This window comes from Silurus aristotelis (assembly GCF_946808225.1).
Source record: "Silurus aristotelis genome assembly, chromosome: 13".
Lineage (NCBI taxonomy): Eukaryota > Metazoa > Chordata > Actinopteri > Siluriformes > Siluridae > Silurus > Silurus aristotelis.
In genome coordinates, this window is record NC_139586.1 from 13,448,348 (window position 1) to 13,476,253 (window position 27,906).

The following is a 27,906-nucleotide window of genomic DNA, read 5'->3' on the forward strand; positions in this document are numbered from 1 at the left end:
CTCCTACATTGTTCCCTTTTGCTTCGCTTACCACTACTAAGTTTACCGGTCTTATTGCGTTGTTGACGCGTATAAGAAAGATGAGAAAAGATTACTGCATGGTGAGTTGCTGATATTTATTTGTGGGGAAAAAAAGGAAAAAGAAAAGAAAAACAGTAAAGAGAAACAGTAAAGGAAAACTGTATATATATATATATATATATATATATATATATATATATATATATATATATATATATATATATATATATATATAGTACAGACCAGAAGTTTGGACATACCTTCTCATTCAAAGAGTTTTCTTTATTTTCATGACTATGAAAATTGTAGAGTCACACTGAAGGCATCAAGGGCTATTTGACCAAGAAGGAGAGTGATGGGGTGCTGCGCCAGATGACCTGGCCTCCACAGTCACCGGACCTGAACCCAATCGAGATGGTTTAGGGGTGAGCTGGACCGCAGAGTGAAGGCAAAAGGGCCAACAAGTGCCAAGCATCTCTCGGGGAACTCCTTCAAGACTGTTGGGAGACCATTTCAGGTGACTACCTCTTGAAGCTCATCAAGAGAATGCCAAGAGTGTGCAAAGAAGTAATCAAAGCAAAAGGTGGCTACTTTGAAGAACCTAGAATATGACATTCTTCAGTTGTTTCACACTTTTTTGTTATGTATATAATTCCACATGTGTTAATTCATAGTTTTGATGCCTTCAGTGTGACTCTACAATTTTCATAGTCATGAAAATAAAGAAAACTCTTTGAATGAGAAGGTGTGTCCAAACTTTTGGTCTGTACTGTGTATATATATATATATATATATATATATATATATATATATATATATATATATATATATATATATATATATATATATATATATATATATATAATCCAAGGTAAAAATCCAAGGTCACCACTGGCCAACATTGGCCCATGGGTCCTAGTTTAGGCATTTTAGATTTTTCTGATATTTCTGACACGGAGGGGTTTTAGAAATAGTCTTAGCGAGACCTCAGGTAATCTAAGCTCAGGTGGTTTTAAAAGCACACTCGGTAGAACAAAGTTTGGCGAGTTCACTCAGGTGAGAACACTGTGATCGCCTTTGAACTCTGAATTGACTCTCCAGCCAGAAGTGAAGAAAACATGCTGCATGTATGGTTTTTTTTTGTGTGTTTTGTATTTTATTCTTTTTTTTTCTTTTCGAAAACACAAACTGATAAACTAATCTGAAGGACAGAGCTGTTCTGAGATTTGGACTGACAAAACTAAAATAAAGATAAAGATAAAGATGGAATGCACTATCCAAAATGTTCGAAGCGAAATATTTGTATTGTTTACTCATCTAATATTTTTTCACGTTAAGAAATATTTCATTAAAGAAAGAACAAAATTAACAAGGGGTTTTACACCCTTCTTTGTTTTTGTTGTTTTGGTCTGGTTAGCCAAACACGGTGTGTGAAATGCAGTGCAAAACCAAACACGCATCCAGCATAATGTTTTGCAACACTATTTGAGAATATCTGGTGCAGAGCTAACCATTCAGGTCCTGCAGGTGCTAAACCCTTCTCTAAAACCTTCATTTAGTTTTCTTTCATTATTAATATATTTTTTTTTATCTCTCTCCTGAACGAGAGAGGAGAGATTATGAAAATGAAAGTTAGTCTTCTATTTCCATGGTCATTTTTTTAGCTGCTGCTTCCTTCAGGTGTTTAATTCTGTTTCATATATTTGCTTGGTCAGAAGGTGTTGATTACTTTTCGGTAGCTGCAGCTCAGGCTAATATTATGTCAAGAATTCTTTAGTGGTAGATGATACATAAGCAAAATATGATAAGATGATACTCACAGACATTTCTGAGAGACACTATATATATTTTGACAGAACTTTTTACATTTTTCCTTATTTTCTGTACTCCGTTGATGGACGGAGTCTTCACTGCCAGTGTTTTTATTTAAAATGTATGAAAATCTTTAAAGTATCAACTGTTTTTTTAAACATACAACTTGTTACCAACTTGTTTTAGAGAAAAAATATTGTGAATGCTGACAAATTGCTTTGGTTTGTGTGATATAATGCCACTGGGCCTATGTAGTAAAATATGCAGCTTTTGCATGGTGACCTTAAGACATTGAGAGTGTTTTATTCTTTTTACATAGTATATTCCCAGAGTGAGGTTGAGAGACTCAGTTTTAAGAGAGTCATTTTAGTATGTGTATGTGTGTGTAATATCTATGGCCTCTCCTGTGACCCCCACTGCCAGAGAGAGGCTTCTTTCATTGGCTTGGAGCCCCTGATCCTGCAGATAATTACGCAGCAATGTAAATTACAGTGAGGCAGTGCTGGCCTCGTGCTGGCCCTCTGCCTCTCTCTCTCTCTCTCTGTCTCTCTGTCTCTCTCTCTCTCTCTCTCTCTCTCTCTCTCTCTCTCTCTCTCTATATATATATATATATATATATATATATATATATATATATATATATATATATATATATATATATATATATATATACAAATTTTATAGCTTACAGCTAAATGCAACACTACATCTTAGCTGGAGCCACTGACTAGGGTTACTTCTGGTTAAAACCTTAGCAGCTGATAACTCTGTCCTCTCTCTCTCTCTCTCTCTCTCTCTCTCTCTCTCTCTCTCTCTCTCTCTCTCTCTCTCTCTCTCTCTCTCTCTCTCTCTCTCTTTAGCTTTCTCTCTTCCTTAACTCTTTCTCCTTTTCTCTGCCACACAGCATGCGCAGCCCAGAGAAGAAAAAAACATCTATGGTTAATATTTAACTGCCAGGTCCTGAGGTAACGGAGTGAAGAGTGCTTGCCAGCTGAAACTAATAAACACACACACACACACACACACACACACACACACACACACACACACACACACACATATATATATATATATATATATATATATATATATATATATATATATATATATATATATATATATATATATATATATATATATATATATATATAAATGCTTCTGTCCTCTGAGGAATGTGCCGGTTCTCATCCACGTTGTGACCTGTTGACCTCATGCTAACACGTGACAGATGGAAATCAGAGCGGTAGAGAGCTACAGTGACCTCTGTTTTCTTTCTTTCAGGCCTTTTGGGTTGCCTGTTATGACACAACAGGCCATCGTTAAAGAGATACTCCATCTTTTTTTCAGATGAAATGCTATGCTCTGTATGTGTAGGGTGTGTGTTCATCACACACAAGAATTATTGAGAGGAAAAATAGGAAGTCTGTTCGCTATAAACTCGCTTCTGATGGAAGTTTAATGGCAGCTGTCAAACAGTTTAGAAACAAATCATGTTTGGGGATTCTTTCGGGGTCTTTTTTCAAGCGGTGTTGTTTACAAAAAAATTGATGGAACCATTTTTTCAGATGGTAGAAATTGTTGTATGGCTCGGGTTCCATACAGACGGCACAGAAGTTTGAGGAAAAGGCTAAATAACCGGAACTACTTTCTAACTGGATATACTTTCTCTTCTTGTTGTCTTTCTTACACCTTAATCGTTACTGCGTAATGGCTGAAATTGTCAATATGTGTTAAACAGCTACTTTTGACTTCTCCAACAACTGCCCCTCAGACCTGCTAAGCTATTGTAATTTACTTTAATATTAATGTGAATTTTTTTTGCTTTCTGTTTCTGTCCAGATTTGATAAAAAAACAATAGACAGAAATGCAGACTTTAAAATTCCTTTAAAGCTGAAAGGTGGAGAACAAGTCAAAGACAGTATGTGTTTTTGCCTCCATTGATTTGCTTTGGGTTTTTTGTCTCTGTTGTTCTCCGCCTTTTTTTCCTCCTTTCTCTCCTCCTGGGCGCTTCGCACAGCTGGACTCCAGATGTGAGGCACATGTCATGCGACACAATTCGAGGAGGCTGTAGATAAGAGCAGGCTGGCACGTCAGAGTCGAGATCTGGGCACACACACTCTGCGGTAGTTCGGCTCAATGTTGCGGTTGTTGCGATCTCAGCTCTGACAGCTTGTGTCATGCTTAATGCCTCACTTCCCAAACACGGCCTCTGATTTATATCGAACAGGTGCTGTAGTGTTTGGGGTGGAAGAGTGAGGGGGTAAACCCAAGAAGGGGAACCCAGGAAAAACAAGGGGTGTGTGTGTGTCTGTCTGTCTGTCTGTCTGTATGTCTGTGTATCTGTGCGTGTCAATGTACACCAACCACGCTCTATTCGGAAGCACCAGATAACCGAGACACACTGACAGGATCAGAAACAGTTGCTATGATTATTAGCATATTGGACTGTCTTTTATCCATGTTCTCAAGTTGAAGGATATGAAGGCCTTGTCTGTTCTCTGTTCATGCTGGCTAAGCCTTACTCTTACAAGTTATAACATCAAAGAGATTTGTACATGGCAAGAAACTGTCTACATTCACCGACATGGTAGACAACCAACCACAAACTTCTTTTGTATCCTGTTTGCAAACACAAGATTATCTTTAATGCCTTTTAAAGACAAGATACTGTGAACCTTTTCAGCCCAGGGATTATATGTATGGCTTCAAATTCTGCTGGTATTACTGTGTTCTGGAGATTTTTTTCTCACTCCATATACATGTAAATGCAGGATCTTGAAGCTCATGACCTAAAAAGTGTGCAGAAATATTTGATGTTCCAGAGAATCTTAGGGGAAGACTAGCTACATGTTGACACACTGGAATGCAAGAATGATGTGCTGTTTTGGTTCACAGTGCATGTTTTTATTATTATTATTATTATTATTATTATTATTATTATTATTATTATTATTATTATTATTATTTTACCCCAACCAGCTGATGGTGGATGGATATAATTTACTTGTACTTCCATACTTGTCTCTTTAAGTCAGATGTTCGCCTGGTCTCAGGTAGAACCTCCTTACCTTTCTAATCAAATTAGCTGTGTGAGCCACAAACTTGACATGATTGCACGCTTGAAATGTGTTTTTTTTTTTTTCTTCCTCTCTTAAACTGCATTAGATTTTCCTTAACGCGGGTCCTGACATGCTTGCAGTCAGAAAGGGCGCTTGATGTTTTACTTGTCCTCTTACACCCAGCACCCAAGCATCTTTCACCATTGCCCTCGGGGCCACCTTGTTAGACTCTTAACAACTTGTTTTTTCTTTGAGTTTTTTTTTTTTTTTTTTTTTTTTTTTTTTCTTCATCTCTTCCGTTGTTGACAGTTTGAGGAGAAATTGCACGTCACCTCGCCAGTTACATCTCGGCTCAAGACCTCACAACAACCACTGGTTCAGAACCTGCACATCATTTTTCTCCACATAAGTGTCATTCTGTGATTTTTATAGTTGTCAAAGCTTGTATTGTAAATGGTAAATTTTAAATGAATCTGCTCTTTTCTCAGGCCTGTCCTGCTTGATATACATTTAGTTTGGAAAGAAAAAGATGAGGTTTACAATCTGCTTTTGCGAATTTGGAAAATAATTGATATGAGCGGAGTCATTATAGCTGTCAGGTCCTTTCATGTTTATGTTCTCATAGCGAAAGGAACCTGGCCAGGCTGGCATACACCACCACAGAAATAGCCTGTCAGGAAGTGTGAGCACACCTTCCTAATTGCAAGACGCTCTGCACTGTTGTACAAGAATAGCCAGGCATTAAGAATCTGTCGCATCAATAGGAATCCCTTCAATATCTCTTTAATTCTTCTCAGCAGTACTCCTACTTTAAAACAATAGGCAACAGCTAATTTTGGACGTCACTCCATTCCCATTTTAATCTGTTTCCCTTTTTTTTTTTAAGACCATCAATGCCCTGTGCTTGCTTTCCTGTTCTCCTCCTCACTTCGCATCATTCCCTTTCCTTTATTAACGCTTCGTAATTCTTTAAAGCAGGCGGAAAGGGAGCGGCAGAAAGCAGTAGTCGTCCCTTGAGGTTTATCTTTTAAAGCACTGCACAGTTCTTTCCCAGGATAAGGGTTTCAACTAAGCAGGGAGGAATTCAGGCCAGGGCTCATAAAAAGAAGTATTTGTGTACCAGAAAGATTTTCACCCTTTTTGCCCCTCCCGCTCTAAAGTCTTTGTCATTAATGACTTTAGCAAATGTCTGGTGTAGAGTGAAAAGACAACAGTCTTCAAAGGAAAGTCACTAATCATTTATCCAGTATATCTGTGCGCAAGAATAAGGAATCCGTGCCTGGGTCACCATCCCGTTTCGTGCCTTCGCCTTCGCGGCATATTTTCTTCCTGCAGTAAAAAAAAAAAAATTGCGCAAAATGTTTTCGCATATAGACTTGTTTGCATGTGAATATCGGGTGGAAAAATCATTAGTTAGTAGTAAAATTAGTAAAAGATCTTAAGCGAGTGAGCTAAAAAAGTGGTAGCTAATGTAACAAAATACCACCTAATGAGTAAGTTTGCTAGTCAAGCACAGTAAAACAGACTAAACAAAGTTGTGGGCTAATGTTTTGAATACATCATGGTTGTGCGACATTTTTTAAAAAGTTTTTTTTTAGATATGAGATGTGTTCTGTTGTCGGGACACACACAAAAAGTAAGCTGTCCAGCTAGCATTTTTATATTCACTGTGTGGTGATTAAGTGCTATGATAGCAGGAGTGTTTCATAACACCTTTGTACTAGAATTTTGCTCTGTTTTATTTCTGTTTCTGGACTCAGAATGGATTATCATTCATCTGTGTATGCTAATGAGCCACCTAGTAAAAAAAAAAATTTTTGGAAGTGATGTACATTTTTTTGCGAGAAACATATGCTATAGTTCCAGCATCTTTGTGAGGGATCTTATCTTTGCGTTCAGGTTTAAACGGTAAACAAAAACGTTTAACAGAAAAACTATTTCGCAGTTTTTCTGCAACTCGACAGAACAGCTTCCCCTCTGTGCCATGAGTGGCACTGAAACGCCTTTACAGGTGTTTTTTCTTAATTCACGACTCTTCCGACAGACTCGTCGCCACAAGTTTAATGGACTGGCTGTGCATTCTGTATTCTTTGCCATGTCCTCTTAAGTCAACTGTTAAACTTGTCCTCTTTTGTGTTATGACATGCCCACACCTACATTCTCACAATGTGTTAGTATTCGCCTGAGGACACAGGTTTTTTTTTTTTAAAGGTTATAACAGGTACCTGCTCCTTTAAGAACATGCTTCCTGGATAATTCGGCTAATTCCAGGTGCTCGTACTCCTCTTGGCTGTGTTTTACCAGGTGCAGACTTGGTCATTACTGAGGTATTTGTTTTTCTGATTATAAAAAAAAGAAATAAATAAAGGGGAGTGTTGAAGGAGTTTTTTTCTAATTAAGCCTGCCCATCCCTGATTCCCGAGCAAGATCTTTTTATCCATGCACTCATCCTTTTTTGGACTTTGTGCAGAGATCCATGGTTGTAAAAAAAAAAAAAAAAAGAAAGAAAGAAAATAGCCTGGGTGTGAAAAGTTGTTCTAGGAGGAACATAGAGTTTGGATTGAGAGAGCAAGCAAGAGAGAGGGAGTGGAGGCGCAGAGGAAATCCAGCCGGTGGCACGGGGCACAGCTCCACAAGTCCCTCTCCAGAACGCCCACATGAAGCTTTAGCGATTATGATAATAAACAGTTTTATCATCGGCCTTGCAATCAATAATGCGGCTTCTTAAGGTTTAATATTTCAATGGTATTGATCATTTTAACAACAGTGTTTGCGGTTGGCTTGCCTTAACTGCAGAGTAGCTAGGGATGGAGAGTAAGAGAGCATCAGCGAGAGAAAGAGAGAGAGAGAGAGAGAGAGAGAGAGAGAGAGAGAGAGAGAGAGAGAGAGAGAGAGGGGCAGAAATTAACGTGCATTCTAAACTTTACTGCAGAGTAAATTTCTATTTTTTTTTATTATTCTTTTTTCCTGTCATTATAGAGATTATGTGAAAAGAAACTCTGATTCTCCCTTTGTTTTATTTGATGTCCTTTGTTTACAAGTCAACTAAGGCTGACCCGGACTACCATTACTGAATAAAAAAAAAAAGAAAAGAAAAGAAAAGAAAAGAAAAGAAAAGAAAAGAAAAGAAAAGAAAAAACATAACACAAACCACATGGCGAAGCAATCTCTGCAGTCTGCATATTTCTCACGTTATCTCTCAAGAGACACTTTCCTGAGCTATTAATAGATATTAAAAGATATTTCAATTAATAATGCCGTAAGCTCATCCATAGAACATGCACAACACACACACACACACACACACCTGCTAAACTTTTAACAAAGGTACATAGAAATAACTAGTAAGTTACATACGGGTTCTGTGATGTTATTCTGCCCACTACAGTCTTCAAGAGTGGTTATTTGACCTCTGACCTCTCTCTCCAAAATCCAAATCAGTTGTAAGCACCCTTCCCTGAAAAACTTTAGCGACTAATGTAATCCCAGGAGCTTTTGAAATACACTTCCATGTTCCGAATGACAAAATAGGATCAAATTCTCCGCCCTATTCTTATGTTGGATGGAAACGTTGTATGGCACCGATATTCTTTTGATGTTACCATATACTCAGCCCTGATTCACTACTGACATCCTTACTGTTACCAAAGCGCTCTTTTAAAACATTACTCATCAGTCAACATCACAGATGCTCAGGGTATACAATGACCCGGATTAGGACGTGTGCCAAATCAGATCCAGTGTTTTACACCAGTATTCTTCAATATTAGATTTCCACGTGTAATTAGCGTTGATGGGATGCGTGGCATGGACGTCAATTTTCTCTGTGCTCCATTTTATTGTGATGTCATATAACCGGCCAATAGATGTTACATCCTGGTTTTAATGTTGCCTTAACACAGAAACATATCACAGACACACAGACACACACACACACACACACACACACACACACACACACACACACATAGTCAGCCACACACTTGTCCAGTCTCCTGCTGTGTCCAGGCGCATGCTGTGAATGCTCTGCATGCACTCCAGCCTGATTGCCCATCTCTGATTATACATCAATACGTTTATCCCAGGAACGCTTCGTGTAGAAATCATTTATCTAAATGAATGATGAAAGTAGAGAGGCTAATGTGAGATGGGTTTTTTGTTTTTTTTTACTTTTTTGTGACATGCCTTTTTAAGCTTAATACTCACCAAGGTCACTGTTTGTGTATGTAAAAAAAGGAAAGTTGCTTTTAGGCAAACAGCATCGCTTAGCAGGAAAAACAACACTGTGAATCAGTAATGGAATGCGTTTTTAAATGGCGGATGTTGAGTATGATGTTAATTCTGCAGGCTGTGAGGGAGCTAATTCGAGCTCGTGCCTCATTTGTACTCCCCAACCTTGCTCCTCCGCCAGGCCCCCCATGCTGCTTGCTAATTGGCAGGAGACGAGGAGCTTCCTGCTGAGCGCTCGCCGCTTTCCTCGTGCCTCGCCACCCTACCAGCTCCTGCTTTCTTTCTCTATCTCGCATTTTCTCAATCTGAGTAATTAACCCACAGCTAATTAACTGCTTCTAATTACACCAAAGAGGCTGTTTCTATCACACTCTCCAAAAGTGAGGAGACACTCTGCCTCAACGTGTAAATCCCCCCTTCGGCTGCTTTTAAAAAAACGTCCCCCCCTCACGTGGCGTGAAAAGGCGTAGAATCCATCTCTTGTTATCAAGAAGCTAGTGCAGTGTCAAAGTAATACATTGGCACAAAAGTGCTTTTGTAGGCCTCCCCATGTTTTGTTTTCAAAATGAATCACACACACATGATTATGATGAACAAAATTGAAATAATAAAAAGTCACAATGTCAGAGTTTGAAAGCTATTTACACATTTCAAGTTTGCCTGTTACACAAGGTCATGGAGGAGTAGCGTTCGAAATCTTTATCTACATCTGCCTCTTTCAACACAACTACCTGCATGTCTTCCCTCACCACATCCATAAACCTCCTCCTTGACCTTCCTCTTTCCCTCCTTCCTGGTGGCTCCATCCTCAGCATTCACCTACCAATGTACCCCATGTCCCTCCTCTGCACATGTCCAAACAATGAGTAACGTTCGAAATGGAATTTGATCAAACGCATGCAGAATGCAGAAAGCATGCCTCTTCCTTGTAAACCAGGTGCACTATGGGAAATGTAGTCTGCCTTCACAGAGACACCTTTGGTCAGTGTGAGTGTGCACTTAGTGATGTGATATCTGTAGAAGCAGCAGCATTCTGCACATAGCTGTGCTATCTCATCCCTAATGTACTCGCAGGCACGCTCCTTTCCTCTCCTCTCCACACCTCTCCTCTCCCTCCCTCCACCTCGCCCCAGCGCCAGCCTCGTCACAGCCACTGCTATTTCTGTAGCTCAGACTGATAGCTAGAACTGAAGATCATTGATTTTACGGGAAACCGTGTTTACAGCCTGAGTGGCATCGACCTGAGGTGACTTTTTTCCCTCCTGAAGCAGCGGCGGCAGCGGCGGCAACGAAGCTTTCCTGCGTCTACAATAAACACTCAAGGAGAAAGACGAGGCTGGAGGAAGGAAGGAACAGTTCAGTTCAGTGTACTCTGTTTACCTCATATTAATGATCTGGATATTGAGTGGATTTTATTGCGTAAAGCCCCAGCACTAGCCACATTGCAGATGAATTATAAGCGTGTTCTCTCGCAGTCGTTTAGCAATTAGGCTGTTTTTGAGCTCATTCCTGAAGAAATAGCTGGATTTAAGAAGAGCGGTTATTAAGTGTGTACTAGGGGAAGTGTGGTCTTACAGTCCACTTTACACACACACACACACACATACACAGATTTAAGCATATATATATATATATATATATATATATATATATATATATATATATATATATATATATATATATATATATATATATGTAAATTTTGTTTGCCGTTAGACCTATATATATATATATATATATATATATATATATATATATATATATATATATATATATATATATATATATATAGGTCTAACGGCAAACAAAATTTATGGTTCGGTACGAAAAACAGTTGTTAAGACAAGGTTCGGTTCAATTTCGGTACAGTTAGAGGGAGAAAATCGAAACATAAAATTGCTTGTCAGTTTTTTATTAACTTTTTAATTACAATTATTATTATTGACATTTGTGTTTAACATTTGAACCGTTTCCATTTTATAATATTTTATAGAAAAATTAAATAGAATCAATCAAATGAATGCAATACATTTTTTTATTATATTAATTAAATTGAGTAATCAAATAAATGAGCACAAATTAAATTGATTAAATACAATTAAATAAATAGAAAAATAAAATGTAATATTTTATATTTGTTAGTCCCCATTTGGGTAATACAGGAGTGTGTGTGTGTGTGTGTGTGTGTGTGTGTGTGTGTGTGTGTGTGTGTGTGTGTGTGTGTTTTTAATATTTAATTTTCTAAAGATATGATCTACTTAACTGATCTACCGGTACTTATTTCAGCATTCTTTGACAAATGTCTTCATTTTTTCCATCCTTCATTTATTCACTACCTTGATATGCGGAATTGTTAGGATTTTCTTCTTTGAAGCGAATTTCTTGAAGCTGAAAATAAAACGCAAAAGCGTTTTCATGCATGAAAAAAAAAAAAAAAATTTCCGGTATGGAGTGAGTGAGTGAGTGGCCACAGTGACACTGCGCTAACTCTAGTTTCTTTTTTTATACCCCTGGCAATGTTTTGTATGTTTTCAAGTTTAATAATAATAAAAAAATTTGCTCTGAGGCGGAGACTAAACAAACTTGCGGCCTGCCACTTAATACATTCCTGAGGGAACTCTGTTCAGCACGTAAAAAGGATTGCATTTGGTACACGTGTGTGTACCGAACCGAAAGCTCAAGACAATCTTCTTTCTGTATTTTCAATACAGAGATATATAATATAACAGGTCAGAAGTAAAAACCTGGGATCAAGGCATTCTTTTTAAGCAATAGAGAGGACAGGGTTATCGATGCAGCTATATTTTTACTTACATGTGCCATTAATTGGTTTGGGTTTAGCAGACCATGCAGGACTGCTGCGCTTGCTCTACCATTGAACACGTCTCTAGCGCAACATCAAAAGCCTCACTTGCTTTATTGGTAGAAGCCTTTCCTTTGCACGTTTTCCTGTAACTTTCTTAGCATTCATGACATTGATTTTTCAATAAGCACCCTAACTCTGCTGTGGCTAGCCGGTGTGATGGCTAGATCTGGGCACGATCTCTGCCGCAGACCACTGGAAAGTAGTGCACTGGAGCAAGCGTGCTGAAACAGAAGCCGTGGGACAGCTGCTAAGGGAAGGATGGGGCGGAGAGTTGGGGCTGCACCCTGTAAGTGGTTTCCAGCTGGGGTCGGGCGTGTGTTAATTCCCCAGGAGAGTGTGGAGGGTGCCAGGGCTCGGCCCCTGAAGGCTCAGACCCTAGGCAGGTGAATGAGCATGCTTATAATCAGATGGCTGCTTAGCCTTTAATTCGCCTCTCACTCAGCCAGTAAATCCCGCCTAATGAAAGGTCTCATAAATAAAAACTTATCTCATTTTCCATCCTCTCCAAATGACATCCAGACCCACTCTCTGACAGTGTTCATTAGGTTCTGGGCTTTTATTTGGCAAAGGCTTTATCTGTTCACTAGGCCAGACAAGAGACATTCAGAGATCTGAAAAGTTTTATTTTTATGCTTTCTTTGAGGACCTGATAGACCAAATACGCCCTGACGTAATCCTCTATAGCTGTACTGGATATTCTCACAAATCTTACTGGATGTATTGTCTATAATGTAGCCTGTTTTGATTCTTTAAGAGCAAAGTTTGCTCTGTTTCTGCTTATCAGAGGGTAAAGTCTTATCAGAGAGCAAATCATTTTTACCCAAAACTTGTTTCTTCTGCTAATCACTTTTAGTGCTTTCAGATTTGTTTGGGAATCCTTTGTACTTAATAGAGAAAATGGGGTACATTTGAGAATGTGTCTTCAAGTCAATTTTATTAGCACAAGAATGATCTACAGAATAATCATAATGCGAAGGTATGGCAGTTTGGAATGCTCTGGAATGACTATAATTCAAGGTTTATGATTCTTGTTCAAATGCTACTGTACAGTGTGTGGCAGGAGAATTGTGATCCACATCTGCCCGGGCTCTCTGGAGATTTAAAGCTTCCACTGCTTTAAACAGGTGTCACAGAGGAAGCAGAACCTGAAAGGGCAAACAGCATTATATACTGGAGCACCCATCTGCGACTGGCAGACTTCAGACAATACTCTTGCACATTGTACAAATTATTAAATTAGACCTTCTTTATTTTAACATCCAATTCTGGTTGATGTAAGAGGTTGATGTGCAGGTTGGACTGTGTTGGTGATGGACAGTTTCAAGCAGGTTCACCTGTTTAAATGGGTTTGATGTATAATAGTACAGAAATGTATTAGTTTTGTTTTTTTAAGGTGGCTGGCATTGGAGATGTTCAAACTGTCTGGCAGGGATGATCTAGGAGAGGGGTGGAATATATATAAAAATGACCAAATATAAACACAACAATTACATTTCATTGGGAAAAAAAATACAGGATATTGTGCATGTGTGTGTCTTATGCATATCTCTTGTACTGTGGTGGTGGCGCTAGAAGGTAGTGGTGGGTGACGAGGGGGGGGTACGTTTTCATCAGATATTCATGAAGAGGGAGTCAGACATTATCAATCTCCTTAGCCAAGCCCAGTGTTGTTTAATATGTATGGAGGGGGGGTGGATGTGGCTGCAGACACAGTGTCTGATCAGCGCTGAAATTTGCATCCCTAAGTAAATAAGTAAATAAATCAAGTGCATGCAGCAAATGTGCTAATCAGGCAGGACTTGACGGTTAGCATGCTTTCAGGAAAGTTTGCTCATGTAATATTCAGCATAGGGGGGTCAAAGGGCATGCCAGATTTATTGGTTTTAGTCTGGTTGCCCCCTTTAATCAATGCTGCCTCTATCCCTTTAATAAAATTATTAGCTTAGCACTATCTCTTGCTATCATTTCATGTCCCCGGCCCTCTCTAAATTGCGGCCTGTGGCTCTTGAGCCTCTATTGCGCTCCGGGCAAACCCAAGCCCCCTGAGTGTGCAGCTCCCATTTGTTATGGAAGAGACGGAGGATTGCTGGAGTATTTAAACCAGCTTATTGCATGCCAGATCAAAACACAGCTGCATCTGGAGTTTTAGGCCAGCCGAGGCCACCAAATGTATTGTCTTTTACTTGCGTTCTTTTTTCATTTATATAGACTGGCATGCTAGAATATATATGTGTGTATATATATATATATATATATATATATATATATATATATATATATATATATATATATATATATATATATATAATCAATAAATCGTTTCCTCTTAGTATGTGTTTTTGCAGTTTTACTTGTAAAAAAAATTTGTAACAAACACCACATTTTTTGCATTTAGAATTTGAGTAAGTGGATTTATCCTACATGTTCTCATGTTTTTAACGTTACTATATTGTTGATTTTATTTAATTTAATTTTATCTAAAGAACTTTGGTGCTTACATTTACATTCAGTGTTAAGAGATAGACATATTTTAACATAGCATTTGAATATTTAATAAACACTTACTCACATATAACAGTTGTGCAAGGGTTTTTTTTGCTGATTTTGGGCTTCTTTTCTCTGTTGTATAAGTTCTTTACCATTTTGGCTGATAAATCTTAGCTCACTCTCTTTGGGTGTGGGAGATGGATCATGTGCTGATGGTTGGTTTTACTGTGTCTAATTAGCAGCACAATGGAGCTTCTTTATCCATTAAGTTATTCTGTTACTGTTTCTCAGACTGAGCTTTAATTAAAACCGGATGTATGTGGGAATCTTGAATATGGTAGACTCTGAGTGTTGTTTGGAAGATGAAGATAAAAGATGGTAACTTGCTGATATGACAGGAAGAGCCATCTGAGCTGGCTTATTAATGCATGTCTGAGGTATTGTATTTAAGTACCTAATCTACCGTAATGAGCACTCTGTCATTTTCCACTATTAGATCTTGCGCTTTTGTCTCTCAACTAATGCACTATACATCAAGACTGTTCACAGCTCTATACATAGCATTTTCAGTTTATCAAGTCTCTTTGCAACTGAATGTCACTGAATTTTTAGTATTAGAAAACTGGAGCTAGAAGCATGAAAAGAGTCATTTCTTTTGTTTTCTCGGTTTACATGGCTTATAATTCTCCTTAATTCAGCATTTTTTAATTATATCTTTCTCCTTTTGTGTTCTCTATTCAGGCTTGGATGCGATGAACGCCTCATGTAGGCATCAGCATGGAAAGCTGTGAGTCTCCCGTGGTTTCTGGGACAGACGATGGGCTCAGCTCCTCAAACACCTCCCAGCAGCCTCAGCAGCATCCTCCTCAACCCTGGAACGATCGCTCTAGTGCACAGGTCACTCCCAGCAACCACCCCTCTTCCTTGGATCCCCTGTCTCTCTCAGCTCAGCTTCAGAGTCCCAGCACGACTCGTGAGGTTGTGAGAGAACAGAAACAGCAGCAGCAGCAAACACGGGCTCCTTCCCAGGCTGCTAGTGACAGCTCCACCAGCAGCCAACTACACCCTAGACGAGAAGGGTTGAAGGAGGAGCAGGAGGCAGGGAGCTGTGGAGAGGACGACGAAGACTTGGATGACTTGGACGATATGGAGATTGACAACTGTTTTCCAAGTTTGCAGCCCTTCCCCGGCATTCCTATAGCTCCAGTAGGAGGGGGCATGCCCACTCTCATGCGGCAACAGCCCATCCAGCGGAGGGATGCTATGGAAAGTGGGAGTGAAGAAGGAGAGGAAGAGGAGGAAGAGGAGACCAGTGATGTGGAAAACCTAGCTGGCGAAATTGTCTACCAGCCTGATGGCTCAGCTTACATTGTGGAAAGCCTAAGCCAGCTGATCCAAAGTGATGGAGGCATGACATCTACCTTGCTTCCATCAAATTTTCTCTCTGGCAGTGTTAAACAAGGTGAAGCTCCTGGAACCTCCTCATCAGTTTACCCTCAGATCATCAACACGTTCCACATAGCCTCATCTTTTGGAAAGTGGTTTGGCTCCTCAGACCAAGGTTTCCCCAATACCTCAACCCCAGCAGGCCACAGTCCTGTACTGCACAGTTTCCGCGTTTTTGATGTGCGGCACAAAAGCAACAAGGATTATCTAAACAGCGATGGGTCTGCCAAGAAGTCATGTGTATCCAAAGATGTTCCTAACAATGTGGATTTCTCTAAATTTGATGGGCTAGCCCTTTATGGTAAAGGCAAGCCCATTCTCATGTGTTTTCTCTGCAAACTGTCCTTTGGGTATGCTCGTTCCTTTGCTACTCACGCTGTCCATGATCATCGTATGACCTTGTGTGAGGATGAGCGTAGGATTTTGGGCCACAAGCATGCATCTGCCATTATACAGGGCATTGGTAAAGACAAAGAGCCCCTAATTAGCTTCCTGGAACCAAAAAACAAGAGCTGTCCTTCACCACCCAACTTAGTGCCCATGAACTCAGGCCAGAGCTTCTTTGGCACATTTAGTGGAGTCCATTTAGAGTCGGGGAGCAATAGTGGAGAAGGTGAAAGACTCCTCAACAAAGACTCTGATTCTGGTCTCCAGCAACAAGCCCTACTCACCCTGGGAGGCCTTGGAAGTCCCAAGATACCGTCTCTTACCTCAACCCCAGGTCCTGCCAAAGACTCAATTACCCTGCCCAAGGCTCAGAGAGGGAGAACAGAGAGGCCTGTGGGGAAAGAGGGATCTCAGAGAGGGGAAAATAGGGACATGGAGCCCTATGAAAGCAAAACTCTAATTCACGGTGATGAGGTGGCCTCTGAGGAAGAGGAGGAACTTCTTTTAGAAGAAGAGGAGGATGACGTGGGGGACGACGGCACTGCATTGGCCTGTGGTGGCAGTAGCAGCAGTGGTGGTGGACAGGTCGGGGAACCAGCTGTCTCAAACCAAAGTATTTCCAAATCTCCTTTATTAATGCCTAGTAGCGCTCTTCAGCCTTCTGCCTGTCCCTCTGCAGCCAGCCCCACACTCAGCAGAAAAGTCCCAGCTTCCATGTGCTCTTCTTCTGTCAGGGGATCAGAAGAGGGAATGGCTGTAGATGGTGGAGGGAGGTCTTCAGAGATCCCACTGAGCTTTAACTGCCAGGGGCCCACTGTCCCCATGGCAATAGCAGCAGCCACCAGAAGAGGAGGTGAGGAGGATGGAGCCACATGCTCCTCAGCAGGGACTTCCTCCCCTCTTGCCTCCAACACTGCTGCTGATGAAAGTGCCAATCGAGATAGTGCCACAGCTCCTGAACCAAATGAATGCCTGGCAGAGGGAGATGATGACAGTGGTGCTCACCTGCACCACCTCCACCACCATCACCACCACCTTCATCCTTCACCACACTCCCACCTCAACTCCCAGCATGCAGGAACCTGTGACATTACTGGGGTGGGAGATTGCACCCAGAACCATGGGGCTGGGGCCAGTGGAGGAAATGGAGTTGAGTGCCCTAAATGTGACACTGTCCTGGGCTCCTCACGCTCGCTGGGTGGCCATATGACAATGATGCATTCACGCAACTCTTGCAAGACACTGAAGTGTCCCAAGTGCAACTGGCATTACAAGTACCAGCAAACCCTGGAGGCCCACATGAAGGAGAAGCACCCAGACTCTGGGAACTCCTGTGTGTACTGCAGCAGTGGACAGAGTCATCCACGTCTGGCTCGGGGTGAGAGCTACACCTGTGGCTACAAGCCCTTCCGTTGTGAAGTTTGCAATTACTCCACCACCACAAAGGGCAATCTGAGCATCCATATGCAGTCAGATAAGCATCTTAACAATATGCAGACCCTGCAGAATGGAGGCTCTATCCCCACAGCCAATGAGCAGGTGTTTGGGCATACACCTGGTGGCGTGGTGTCTGTTCCATCGGCAACCCAGGCCAGCAGTCACCACCCAAGCCACCACCACCATCCGGCACAGTCGTCCACTCACATAGCTGGTCCTTGTGGAGCTCCTTCACCCACCAAGCCCAAGAGCAAACCCACTTGGCGCTGCGAGGTGTGTGACTACGAGACCAATGTGGCTCGCAACCTACGCATCCATATGACTAGTGAGAAGCACATGCACAACATGATGCTGCTTCAGCAGAATGTCACCCAGATGCAACATGGCCGTCTAGGTCTGGGGGCTATGCACTCCCCCTCTGAGGCAGAGCTTTACCAATACTACCTGACCCAAAACATGAGCCTGCCTCCAGGCCTGAAGATGGATCCTACTGGAGCTGATGCCCAATTCTTAATAGGAGGATTCCACCTGGACCCTAGTATGGCTTCCTTGGCTCCAGCACTAGGTGAGTTGTATGGCTTTTTTTTTTTTTTTTTTTTTTTTTTTTTTTAACATAATCTAAATGCACTTCTGCCTCAATTTAATTATAGGATTATTCTCGTTTGAAAAGAGTATTTTGTTTGAAAGAAATTGTGATATGAACATTTGCCTTGAAAAGAGCACTATTTTCTGAGGGAGACATGTAACTGAACTGGCATAGACCATGATGCAAGCAAAAAAGGGAGATTTGTCATTATATTTCTTTTCCTAAAAGAACAGGATGTCACCATAACTGAAGAGTAAAGAGCAGTTTTTAACACGTAAAAAGCTCAAGGAGTTACAGTGTTTACAAGTAAAGGTTTACAAGTATTGACTTTTGCCTGGGTGTAAAAGAGGAGTATACTGTCTCTGTGTCACAGCCACACACAGAGAAAACAGAAAAGTATGAGGAGAGAGTACACATCATCATTAAATATGAGCCTCAACTTGCTAGTAGCGTCCATTGTGTTAGTCAGGTCACTATTCCTGGGAAATCCCCCAAACACACACACACACACACACACACACACACACACACACACACACACACACACTCACTCACTCACTCACTCACTCACTCACACACACTCTCTCTCTCTCGCTCTCTCTCTCTCTCTCTCTCTCTCTCTCTCTCTCTCTCACACACACACACACACACACACACACACACACACACACACACACACACACACACACACACACACTAAAAAGTAAGTATTAATGGGCAGGCCAAACAGCTGACATGCTCATTTCCATGTCAGCATTTTTTTGCTGTTAGCCCTGTCACTATCCTAACCAACTCAGCTCACCTCCTTATGCCCCCTCACTTATAATTGCAGCAATAAATTTTATTTTGGTAAAAGAAATGAAGGAAAATGGCTAATGCGGTGGTGGGGCAGAGGCTTTGGTGTGCCAGCTGCAACCTCACTGTCTGCACAGGCATGTCTATTTTATTTTCTTCTTCTTATACTCTTTCTCCTACTTATAAATTAGATCATGCTTGAGAAAATGAATGCAAAATGAAATTTTTTATGTTATTTCTGTTGCCATTTTGTTTTGCCCCATAATGGGTGACAAATCACAATCTTAATAATCCTATTGTCCAGTCTTGGTATTTTTATAGCCCTTCTCCTTACAACTAAGAAGAGTAAGTGGGGAGACAGACAGACAGACAGACAGACAGACAGACAGACAGACAGACTTTTCTTAAATAAAACTCAATGAAATTTATCAACACACTGTCCTGCCAATTTAGGAGGAAGCAGTTACGAATTTGAAATGTTTTATTGCTAAAACCAGATACACAGCCACATAAATTATGATAAAAAAAAAAACCCTGATTCATACAAAGAAGATTATTTAAAGAGGGAATTGTTTACCAAGTGTGAATAAAAATTTGTCAAGAAAAACATAGTTAGGAGAGTAATAGAATCAAAAGTTGACTTGGATGACCCAGGCGACCTATAGAAACAGATTTCTGCACCCCAACAGTGGATCTGCGAATGATTTCAGGGGGTTTTGCCGAATTCTTTTCTGCTATAAAAGTGCAGGTAATAGAAGAAAGGCAGGCAAAAATAAAGGCTGCATACTGCAGCAATAAATAAAAAAAGAGGCTGCTGGAATTAATTTAGTGTAAAGCCAGGCAGGGTCAGCCAGTGTGCTCAGTCTGGCCAGTGATAGATTAAAGATCAGTGAGCAAAGGCAAAGGCACGCAGACTGCTCCTGTTTTGTTCTCTTTTTTAAACACATCTTCTTACACCATCCGATTGCTATGTCTTGTGACTCTGATGGATATTGTTCAGAACATTCTTCTTATCAATGCATATTTAAAAACATAAACAAATGAATGTTTAATATCATGAAGAGATAACGCTGGTTGAGTGTTAAAACAAAAACGAGTAACCGTTGTGCTCGTCTTTCTGACGCTGTGTCTTCAGTAGGAGGGGACATTCCCATGGACGTACGTCTGGGTGGAGGGCAGCTGGTATCCGAGGAGCTGATGACCCTGGGTGAGAGTCTGTCGCAGACCACAGACCCATCACTTAAGCTCTTCCAGTGCGCCGTGTGCAACCGGTTTACCACTGACAACTTGGACATGCTTGGCTTGCACATGGGTGCTGAGCGCACTCTGCCCGAGGACGAGTGGAAGGCTATAGTGGGCGACTCCCACCAGTGCAAGCTGTGCTGCTACACCACCCAGCTGAAGGCTAATTTTCAGCTGCACTGCAAGACTGACAAGCATGTGCAAAAGTACCAGCTCGTGGCTCACATTAAGGAGGGTGGCAAGGGGAATGAGTGGCGACTAAAATGCGTGGCCATCGGGAACCCAGTTCACCTCAAGTGCAACGCCTGTGACTACTACACCAACAGCTTGGAGAAGCTGCGCATGCACACTGTCAATTCCCGCCATGAGGCCAGCCTCAAGCTTTACAAGGTAAGTGAACATTCCAGCTGTGTAGACTTCCACTCTTTAGGATTGCCTAAACTTCTATTCATCCAATGAGAATCTTCTACCACTACCTCTCCCTTACTACCTAACTGTACCCAGACTATGGATGATGTGGCTATGTTGTATTATAAACCTAGACACTGGAGATAGAAACAGTAGGAGTCGTTAGAGGCAGAAGGACATGGCAGGTCAGCAGGGTGGGAAGGAGGACAGAGGGTGAAATTGGTGGTAGAGAGAATGAAGAAGTGTGAAGTGAGCGAGGAGAGAGGGAAGGGTTCGGTGCTAATACTTCTCGGAGCAGGAAAGGCAGGATCGTTCTCGACAGCTGTATTGATTTTCTCCAGAGTTGGAGCTTCACCTTCTCCTCTAATCATTCCATAATAGCCAATGGATGAACACTCTCTGAACAAATGGCTATAAATCTAACAGGCCTGAATCCACTTAGGCACCTATCCTGTGTGTCTACAGCCCAGGCTCTCAGCGTGGTTAACCCAAACTGGCATTATAGTGCACAGGGACTTCTCTTTTTCCTTTCCTTCTTTATCTGTCCCTTTTCCTCAAACATTTTGCACAAATCCTTATTTACTCCGCAAAGCAATTTCTGAGATATTTGAATACAGTCATTCTCATATGCTCCCTCTGACATCATAGTATACTCTGCCCTCTCTGTATCTCTTCTTTTTTATTTTTTATTTGAAGACTTATGTTCTTGGAAGTTAAATGTCCAAAAACAGATATTAAATAGTTTCAGGTTTTATTGATTTAACTTTTCAAAGACTAACACTTTGTACCAAGTTTCACTGCACCAGAAAAAAATATTGCTCAAAACTAATAGCAAAAAACAGATTCTCATTATAGCGGGCTATAATCACATTTATCACAGCTGTGATAAACAGAATACATTGGGAATAACCGTGCACACTCCATCTGCTCCATCAGAAAGCTGCGGGTTTGTTATGAATGGGTTCCTTATAGTCCACTGATGGCTTTATTACAGGTTTCCGGTGTATGAGCTCTTTATAGTACAGCATCAAGCTCACTAACTGAGAGAAATTGTTTCTCAGCACCCCATTAAGAGTGAAGGTGTAAGATGGAATCTCAGATCAGTCACAACACTGGCTTTGACGGTAGTGCTGTGAAAGCACCTTAATTGAGCAACAAAGGCAGTGTTTAGCTCACAGAACTCTCAGGACCTTTGGTAAAGGCTGACCGACCGCCTTACCCTGTTCAGGCCTTGACATGTTGTCAGAATATTTACAAATTCCTCAACATCTGAAATATGTAACATGAGCCACATGACTAGCCTGTGGAGGCAGTCTCATTTTGCTCAAGGCATGGTTTTTGACCTAGCAAACGAGGTTAAGCTTGCCTTCAGCACCTTGCTATGCAAATTACTATTCAAAACCACATTTATGTTTGGAATTGACATTAATTTTCACTCAAGTGCTCATGTAATTAAATTTTCAAGATTAGTTTAGAGGCACAGCCTCATCTCTGTGGCTCTGAAGGTAACTGAGATGCGTTGCGCCCATCTCTCTTTAATTGTAGGCTTAAAAATATTCCACACATCAAGCTCTGATGTATTTAAAACAGTTCCTTAGCCCACAGTACTCCAGGGATCCAAAAAGGAAATGAGATGTAACCAACAAATAGAGCAACTTCCACATCATCTCACCTGTTAATGGAGACATTTGCAAGTTATGACTAACAAATGTGGGTTTCTTTTTAAATAAATACACAAGGATGCTGAGTTTGTTCTGTTGAGGTGACACACCACTCTGTAGCATCACAGACTTCATGTCCCATTTGCTTTTTTGGCAATGGTGGTAGACTCTGACAGTCCAAGCATAATGCTCCCATCCAGAATGCTGGATTCAGTCTTTGAGCAGGTCAAATGAAAGCTGACGTAAAATGCGTAATATTTTTGGACTTTTTGGACAGAATATAAATCAAGTCAGCATAAACAGTGTGTTAGATGTGGGAGATCTTTGAGACACTTCACCCAAATCTAACTGGTTTGCATTGAACAGTCCCTTTGTGTGCACAGCTTCGTATAAATTGGAGCCTGTAATTACTTGAATTAAAAAGAAAGGTTTAAACTGAGGGCTAAGCTGAATGGGATAATTTGAGAGTCTGTGGTATGCAGCCCATATTAGGCCTTTCTAAAAATATGCCTCCACCCACCACTCCACATATTGGAATGTTCTTAAAGCTCATGGAAATCTCAGGCAAGTTGTTCTAACCACATGGACCACCATAGAACCCAGGCCAGGGATGAGATCAGGTCGTTCCATTTTACCTCTGTATATTTATATTTATATTTTTTCTTGGTGCACCTTCTCTTGCTCTGTACAAGTTCATGCTTGCTAGCGGTTTTGTAGTGGTCAGCATGATGTCATGATGGTCACCCAATAAGCAGTTGCAGATGGGCCACACAACAAAATTCGGGTCAATTTACAGTTTAGTCTTTAGAGTTTTTCTCCCTCTTTGAGTGGAAATCCACAAATGTTCCGGTTTCTCTTCCAAAGCACCATAATATACACAAATCTAGAGGTGTTGCCATAGGACAAAAATATCATATCACTTTATTTGAAATAGAGATTTACACTACATGACACGTATCACCTGCATTTAAAAAATGATAAATGAATGATTCAAATTCGACCATTTTTATATACATTAGTCTACCAAAAAAAGTAAAATTGTCCAGCCCTATTTAAAATTAGGCTAATTGTTAAATATGTACTCATGCACTCCGGGAAAGAAAAAAAAACACACACACCTAGGGGCTATTTTGCTTTTTTTCTGTGAGGGGGCGAAAACAGGATCAAAACCAACACAGATCTGGGAGGACATGCAAAACTTCCTAGCTTTTTCTACACTTTTAATTTGTAAACTTGCAACACCCAAAATTAGTTCACAACTGTACATCTTGAATAGAAGTTTTGTGCTGAGCATTTATGAAGTCTCCACTAGAGAAGACTATACAGTAGAAGTGTCTTCAAGTATCTGAAGTACTTTTATATTTAAGTAAATCCACTCAAGTAGAACAATTACCAGACGAATTACTCATAGCCATCACTAATGTAATGACTGGATTAAATACCTTTGGATTTTTTTTTTTTGTTACTTGTGCAGTGTTTACTTTGTTCTTGCATAAAGAGGTACTCAATGTTAAATCTTTACTATGGGTGAAGTAAAATGTAACTGTATTTGAAGAAAAGTATAGAAGTAAAGTCAGAAACCATCAAATGCACGTCGGTGATTGTATTTTGTGTAATCAGTTATGTTAGATTGTGTCGATAAGAAACCTTTACTGGAGTTAGACATAACTCTGGACTACTTCAGACAACCTGGGTGTAGCCAGGGCGAGCCTGGGCCAGGCGTGAGCTTCCAGTCAGACCTTTCAGGGGAGCAGGAGGAGCATGGGGGTTAGCTGGCTACCTTCCTCGTCTCGGGGGCCACTGCTATCTGCAGTAATTGAGATTGATTGGATGTTATTTTTCCTCTTGCAAATGTAGTCCATTAGCTTGGCACATGCATAATCAGTTTAGGCCGCAGTTAACTGAATGTAATCATGTTCCTCGGTGTCTGCTCGCACAAAATCCACTCCAGATGCCTCTTGGCCGTGGAAAGAGAGGAAGAAAGTGCCGTCACTATCACAGAGGGAATCTTTACCCAAGGAACCCCTCGTACACTACCTCCCCTCCAGTGTGTCGTTTTTTTGCCTGGTCTCACTCTATTAAATGCACAAGGATCTACACAAACTCACATGTGCACACAAGCACACATTCAGCCACTACCGCTGGCCCAAGCTTGTGCAAATAGATCACATTCTGTCATACATCGCCTCTGCTAATACGCTTCCAGCCCACCAAATCCAGCCACAAAGTGTAGGCATTTTTTTGGACAGGCTTCCCGCTTCTTATTTTCCCCTCCAGTGCAATCCAACTGGAGCAGCTCAGTGGTGTGGAGGGAAAAATGTCCACGCTCGGTGGAGAACAGAGGAAAAACACAGTAAAACAAAATAGACAGTGATGCAAGGGAAAGGATTAACTATGGCCGCCACAGGGAATCACATTAGCGTGGCTCTCAGTAACAACTTTCATTCATTTCATTCAGGCTTCAGATATGTCAGCTTTTGTTTTTACCATTGAGTAGAGTTGGGACTGGTGCATTTCTGTAATGCTATCTGTGAAGGAAGGAGGGTTAGGAGAATGAGAGAATGAAATAGACACACCCCAACTATACAAGCTTGCCCTCTAGACATCAGTCAGGAGAAGAGATGGAGTGAGGGTGGGGGTAGGGGTTCGGGGTGGAGGGGGGATGGGGGCGTAGGAGGGCAGGCGTCAGGTCTGAGAGCGATAGAACGAGGCAGAGAGACGTTTAGACTAAGATACTCTCCTAATTATCATGGCTAGCCTGTGATTGTTCAGTAATAGTGCTCAGTGGGCAAAAAAGGTTGCTCCTCTTCCAGGAAGAGCCGAGCTCTGATTTACTGGTAGTACAGCGCTAATAAAGCACTTGCGCTGTGTCCACACCGCCACCACTCAGACATCCTGCTCAACCCCCCCCCTCCTCCTTTCCCCCATCACTGTTAAAGACATAGTATCCTACCACTTTGTACAGCATACATGCTGTTTATTTTCCTTGAAATTGTGACTTATGTGCAAAATAGGATTTTCCTCTCTAGAAATGTATGCTCAAATGGTGTTTAAGTTCATGACAAGACCTCCACTAGCTTGATCCATGACCCTCCAGATCACCTTTGAACCTCATCTGCTCCTTTCTGCCAGGAGGGTGCTGAACACATGCTTTACAATAAGCCAAATGGAGAATGGCTTTCTCTGTAAAGCAGGCCCAAGGATTGGCCAGTGGGGCTTCCAGTCACAGATTGAGTGGGTGTGGATAAGCTCGGCGTTGGTCCGTAGCGAAAAAGGGAGGGCTTGAGACTGCATATCTTTGGCAGTCTAGAGCAATTTTACAACTCTTTGCGGCTCCCTCGTTGGAAAAGGCCAGCCGGCGACCCGTGGCTGTTCAGCTGCTCCGGCCCTGCTGATGGTTAGCAGTGCATCTGTCCTTCTGTGTGTGTGTGTGTGTGTGTGTGTGTGTGTGTGTGTGTGTGTGTGTGTGTGTGTGTGTGTGTGTGTGTGTGTGTGTGCACATGTGTATGAGTGTTTGTGTGGACCAGCAGCCAACCAGGCACACTCTATTTTTCCCGTTAAGCCATCTTTTTGTCAGGATTGCGAAAGTAAACACAAAGAGGGAAGAGATTTGGAAGGGGGTATACAGAGATAAAGAGGCTAACCTGTAATAGAGTGTACAATATTGTGTGTTGTGCTAATAGCTAAATTGTGCTTTGATTACATTCACACACACCCCGTACACATACTTTTTCACACAGTATGTTGCCATTATTTCTTTTATTAGCAGCATATTCAACAAACAATGAAAATCTGTGTGTGAGTGACTGTGTATGTGTGTGTGGGAGTTAGGAAGTTGAACTAGGAGGCAACTGACATAAATGTGTATTTTTTTTACTTTGAGTTCGCTTTGTGTCTGAATGAAAGTGTCTCACCCTTTTCTCCTCCTCTTGTCCCAGAAAATTAATAAACAAGACAGCTACCCGTCACACACCACAAAACGGAGCAATGTGGCTGGGTGGTCCTGTGCTATGCTCTAGTTAAGGTTAAATATCTTTAATCCAACAAGCCTGAAAAGCTAAACATTCTCCACTGCCAAATCTTCCCTCAGCCTTTTTTCCTCCTCTCTCCGACTCTTTTTCCCCCTCTCTTCTGCTTCCTTTCCCCTTCCTTTCCTCTTCATCATGCTCATCTCTCATCATGTTTTCCTCGTGTCTTTTGCTGCAGAGTTGTTTACACATCAGCTAATTTATTCACTTGACGGTAGATCTGCGTTTCATCAAACACCTTATAAAGGATAAACAGAGGATCTAGCCCTAGCGAAAATAGAGCAAACAAACAATGTTGTTTTTGTCAGTTGCCATGCTTCACCTTGTCATCTTGACCAGATGCTGGTCCATTTTTTTGTAGCCAGTGACAAATGATTTCTTTCTTCTTGTAATGCAGAATCCATCGATTTGAACTGTTTAAAAAAATACTCATAATGTAAGTGTCTAGTTTAATCATGTCTATTTCTATTTAATTTAATGTTGCTTTTGCTCATATTTGTCAGTCAAATGTTTAAGGCAAATTACAACAGAGGACTTGACTGAGTGGTAGACCAGAAATCCTGGGTCATTGCCCTATTGGTTGAGGGCTGGTCACCGTGGAAAAAATTACTAAATGGTTAATAATATTCCTTTGATGAGATAGAAAGAGAGAGAGAGACAGAAAACAAGGGAAGGCGGCCTCTCTAGCTCATAGGCATCAATACATCAGTGCCCAATCAGTCAGATTAAAGGTTTTTGAGTAGCCTGGGCCTCAGCAATGTTTTGCTCATGGTGCTCAGTGAAGGGAAGAGGGGCAGAACGTATGAGTTTGTGTGCTGTTTCGTGTTCGGGAAGCTCAGCCGAGTCCAGAAAATGAAGCTGTGGACCTCACTCACTCTTTCCCCTTCTGACCCTGAGACAGAAGCAGGATTTTTCTGGAGCTGTAAACGAAGGTAAAGGCAACAGCAGTAACTATGCTGATCTGTGTTCATGAAAAACAGTAAAACTGAAGACAAAGAGGATCCTGACCTGATTGGCGCACCGGCAACGGGTCATCTTTCTAGCCCACAGGTGTCAAAGTTGAACGCGGCTTGTTGCTTTGTTGTTAGACCCGTGCAGAATTGAAGTAAATAATATTGAAACAACTCGACATTTTTACTCAATCTGGAATACCAGACCAGTAGTATAGCGACTGGTCATGTTCTAGTGCAACATGCATGGGCATTTATCTCGCGGCTTTCAAACGCTTGTTAAAATTGACTCCTGTCTGCTGAGTCTGATGTAAAAATAGATTCCGAAACGCGTCAGGCCTTTACTGTGATTCAGTGATTGACTCTAAATCCCTAAATGTATCACCCAATGTAGAGATCTACGAAATGTTCAAAAAAAGAGAAATTGATGGAGTTCGAAGACAAAGAGAGATGGGAGAGACATGTACATTCTGAGTTTAGATGAGCCTGT

The 27,906-nt window shown here is 41.2% G+C and overlaps 1 protein-coding gene across 5 annotated transcripts in view; it reads left to right on the forward strand.

The window, feature by feature from the left end:
• zfhx3b (zinc finger homeobox 3b) overlaps positions 1-27,906 on the forward strand; it is a 153,191-nt gene that overhangs the window by 41,573 nt on the left and 83,712 nt on the right. For 4 of the 5 annotated variants that reach the window (XM_083558343.1, XM_083558344.1, XM_083558347.1 and 1 more), the window contains exons 2-3: positions 15,218-18,311; positions 20,263-20,759. In XM_083558343.1, the coding sequence (XP_083414469.1) occupies positions 15,254-18,311; positions 20,263-20,759 (3,555 nt within the window). In that variant the 5' untranslated portion in view covers positions 15,218-15,253. The remainder of the gene's footprint in view (positions 1-15,217; positions 18,312-20,262; positions 20,760-27,906) is intronic. The other variant, XM_083558346.1, reaches the window with a different exon arrangement.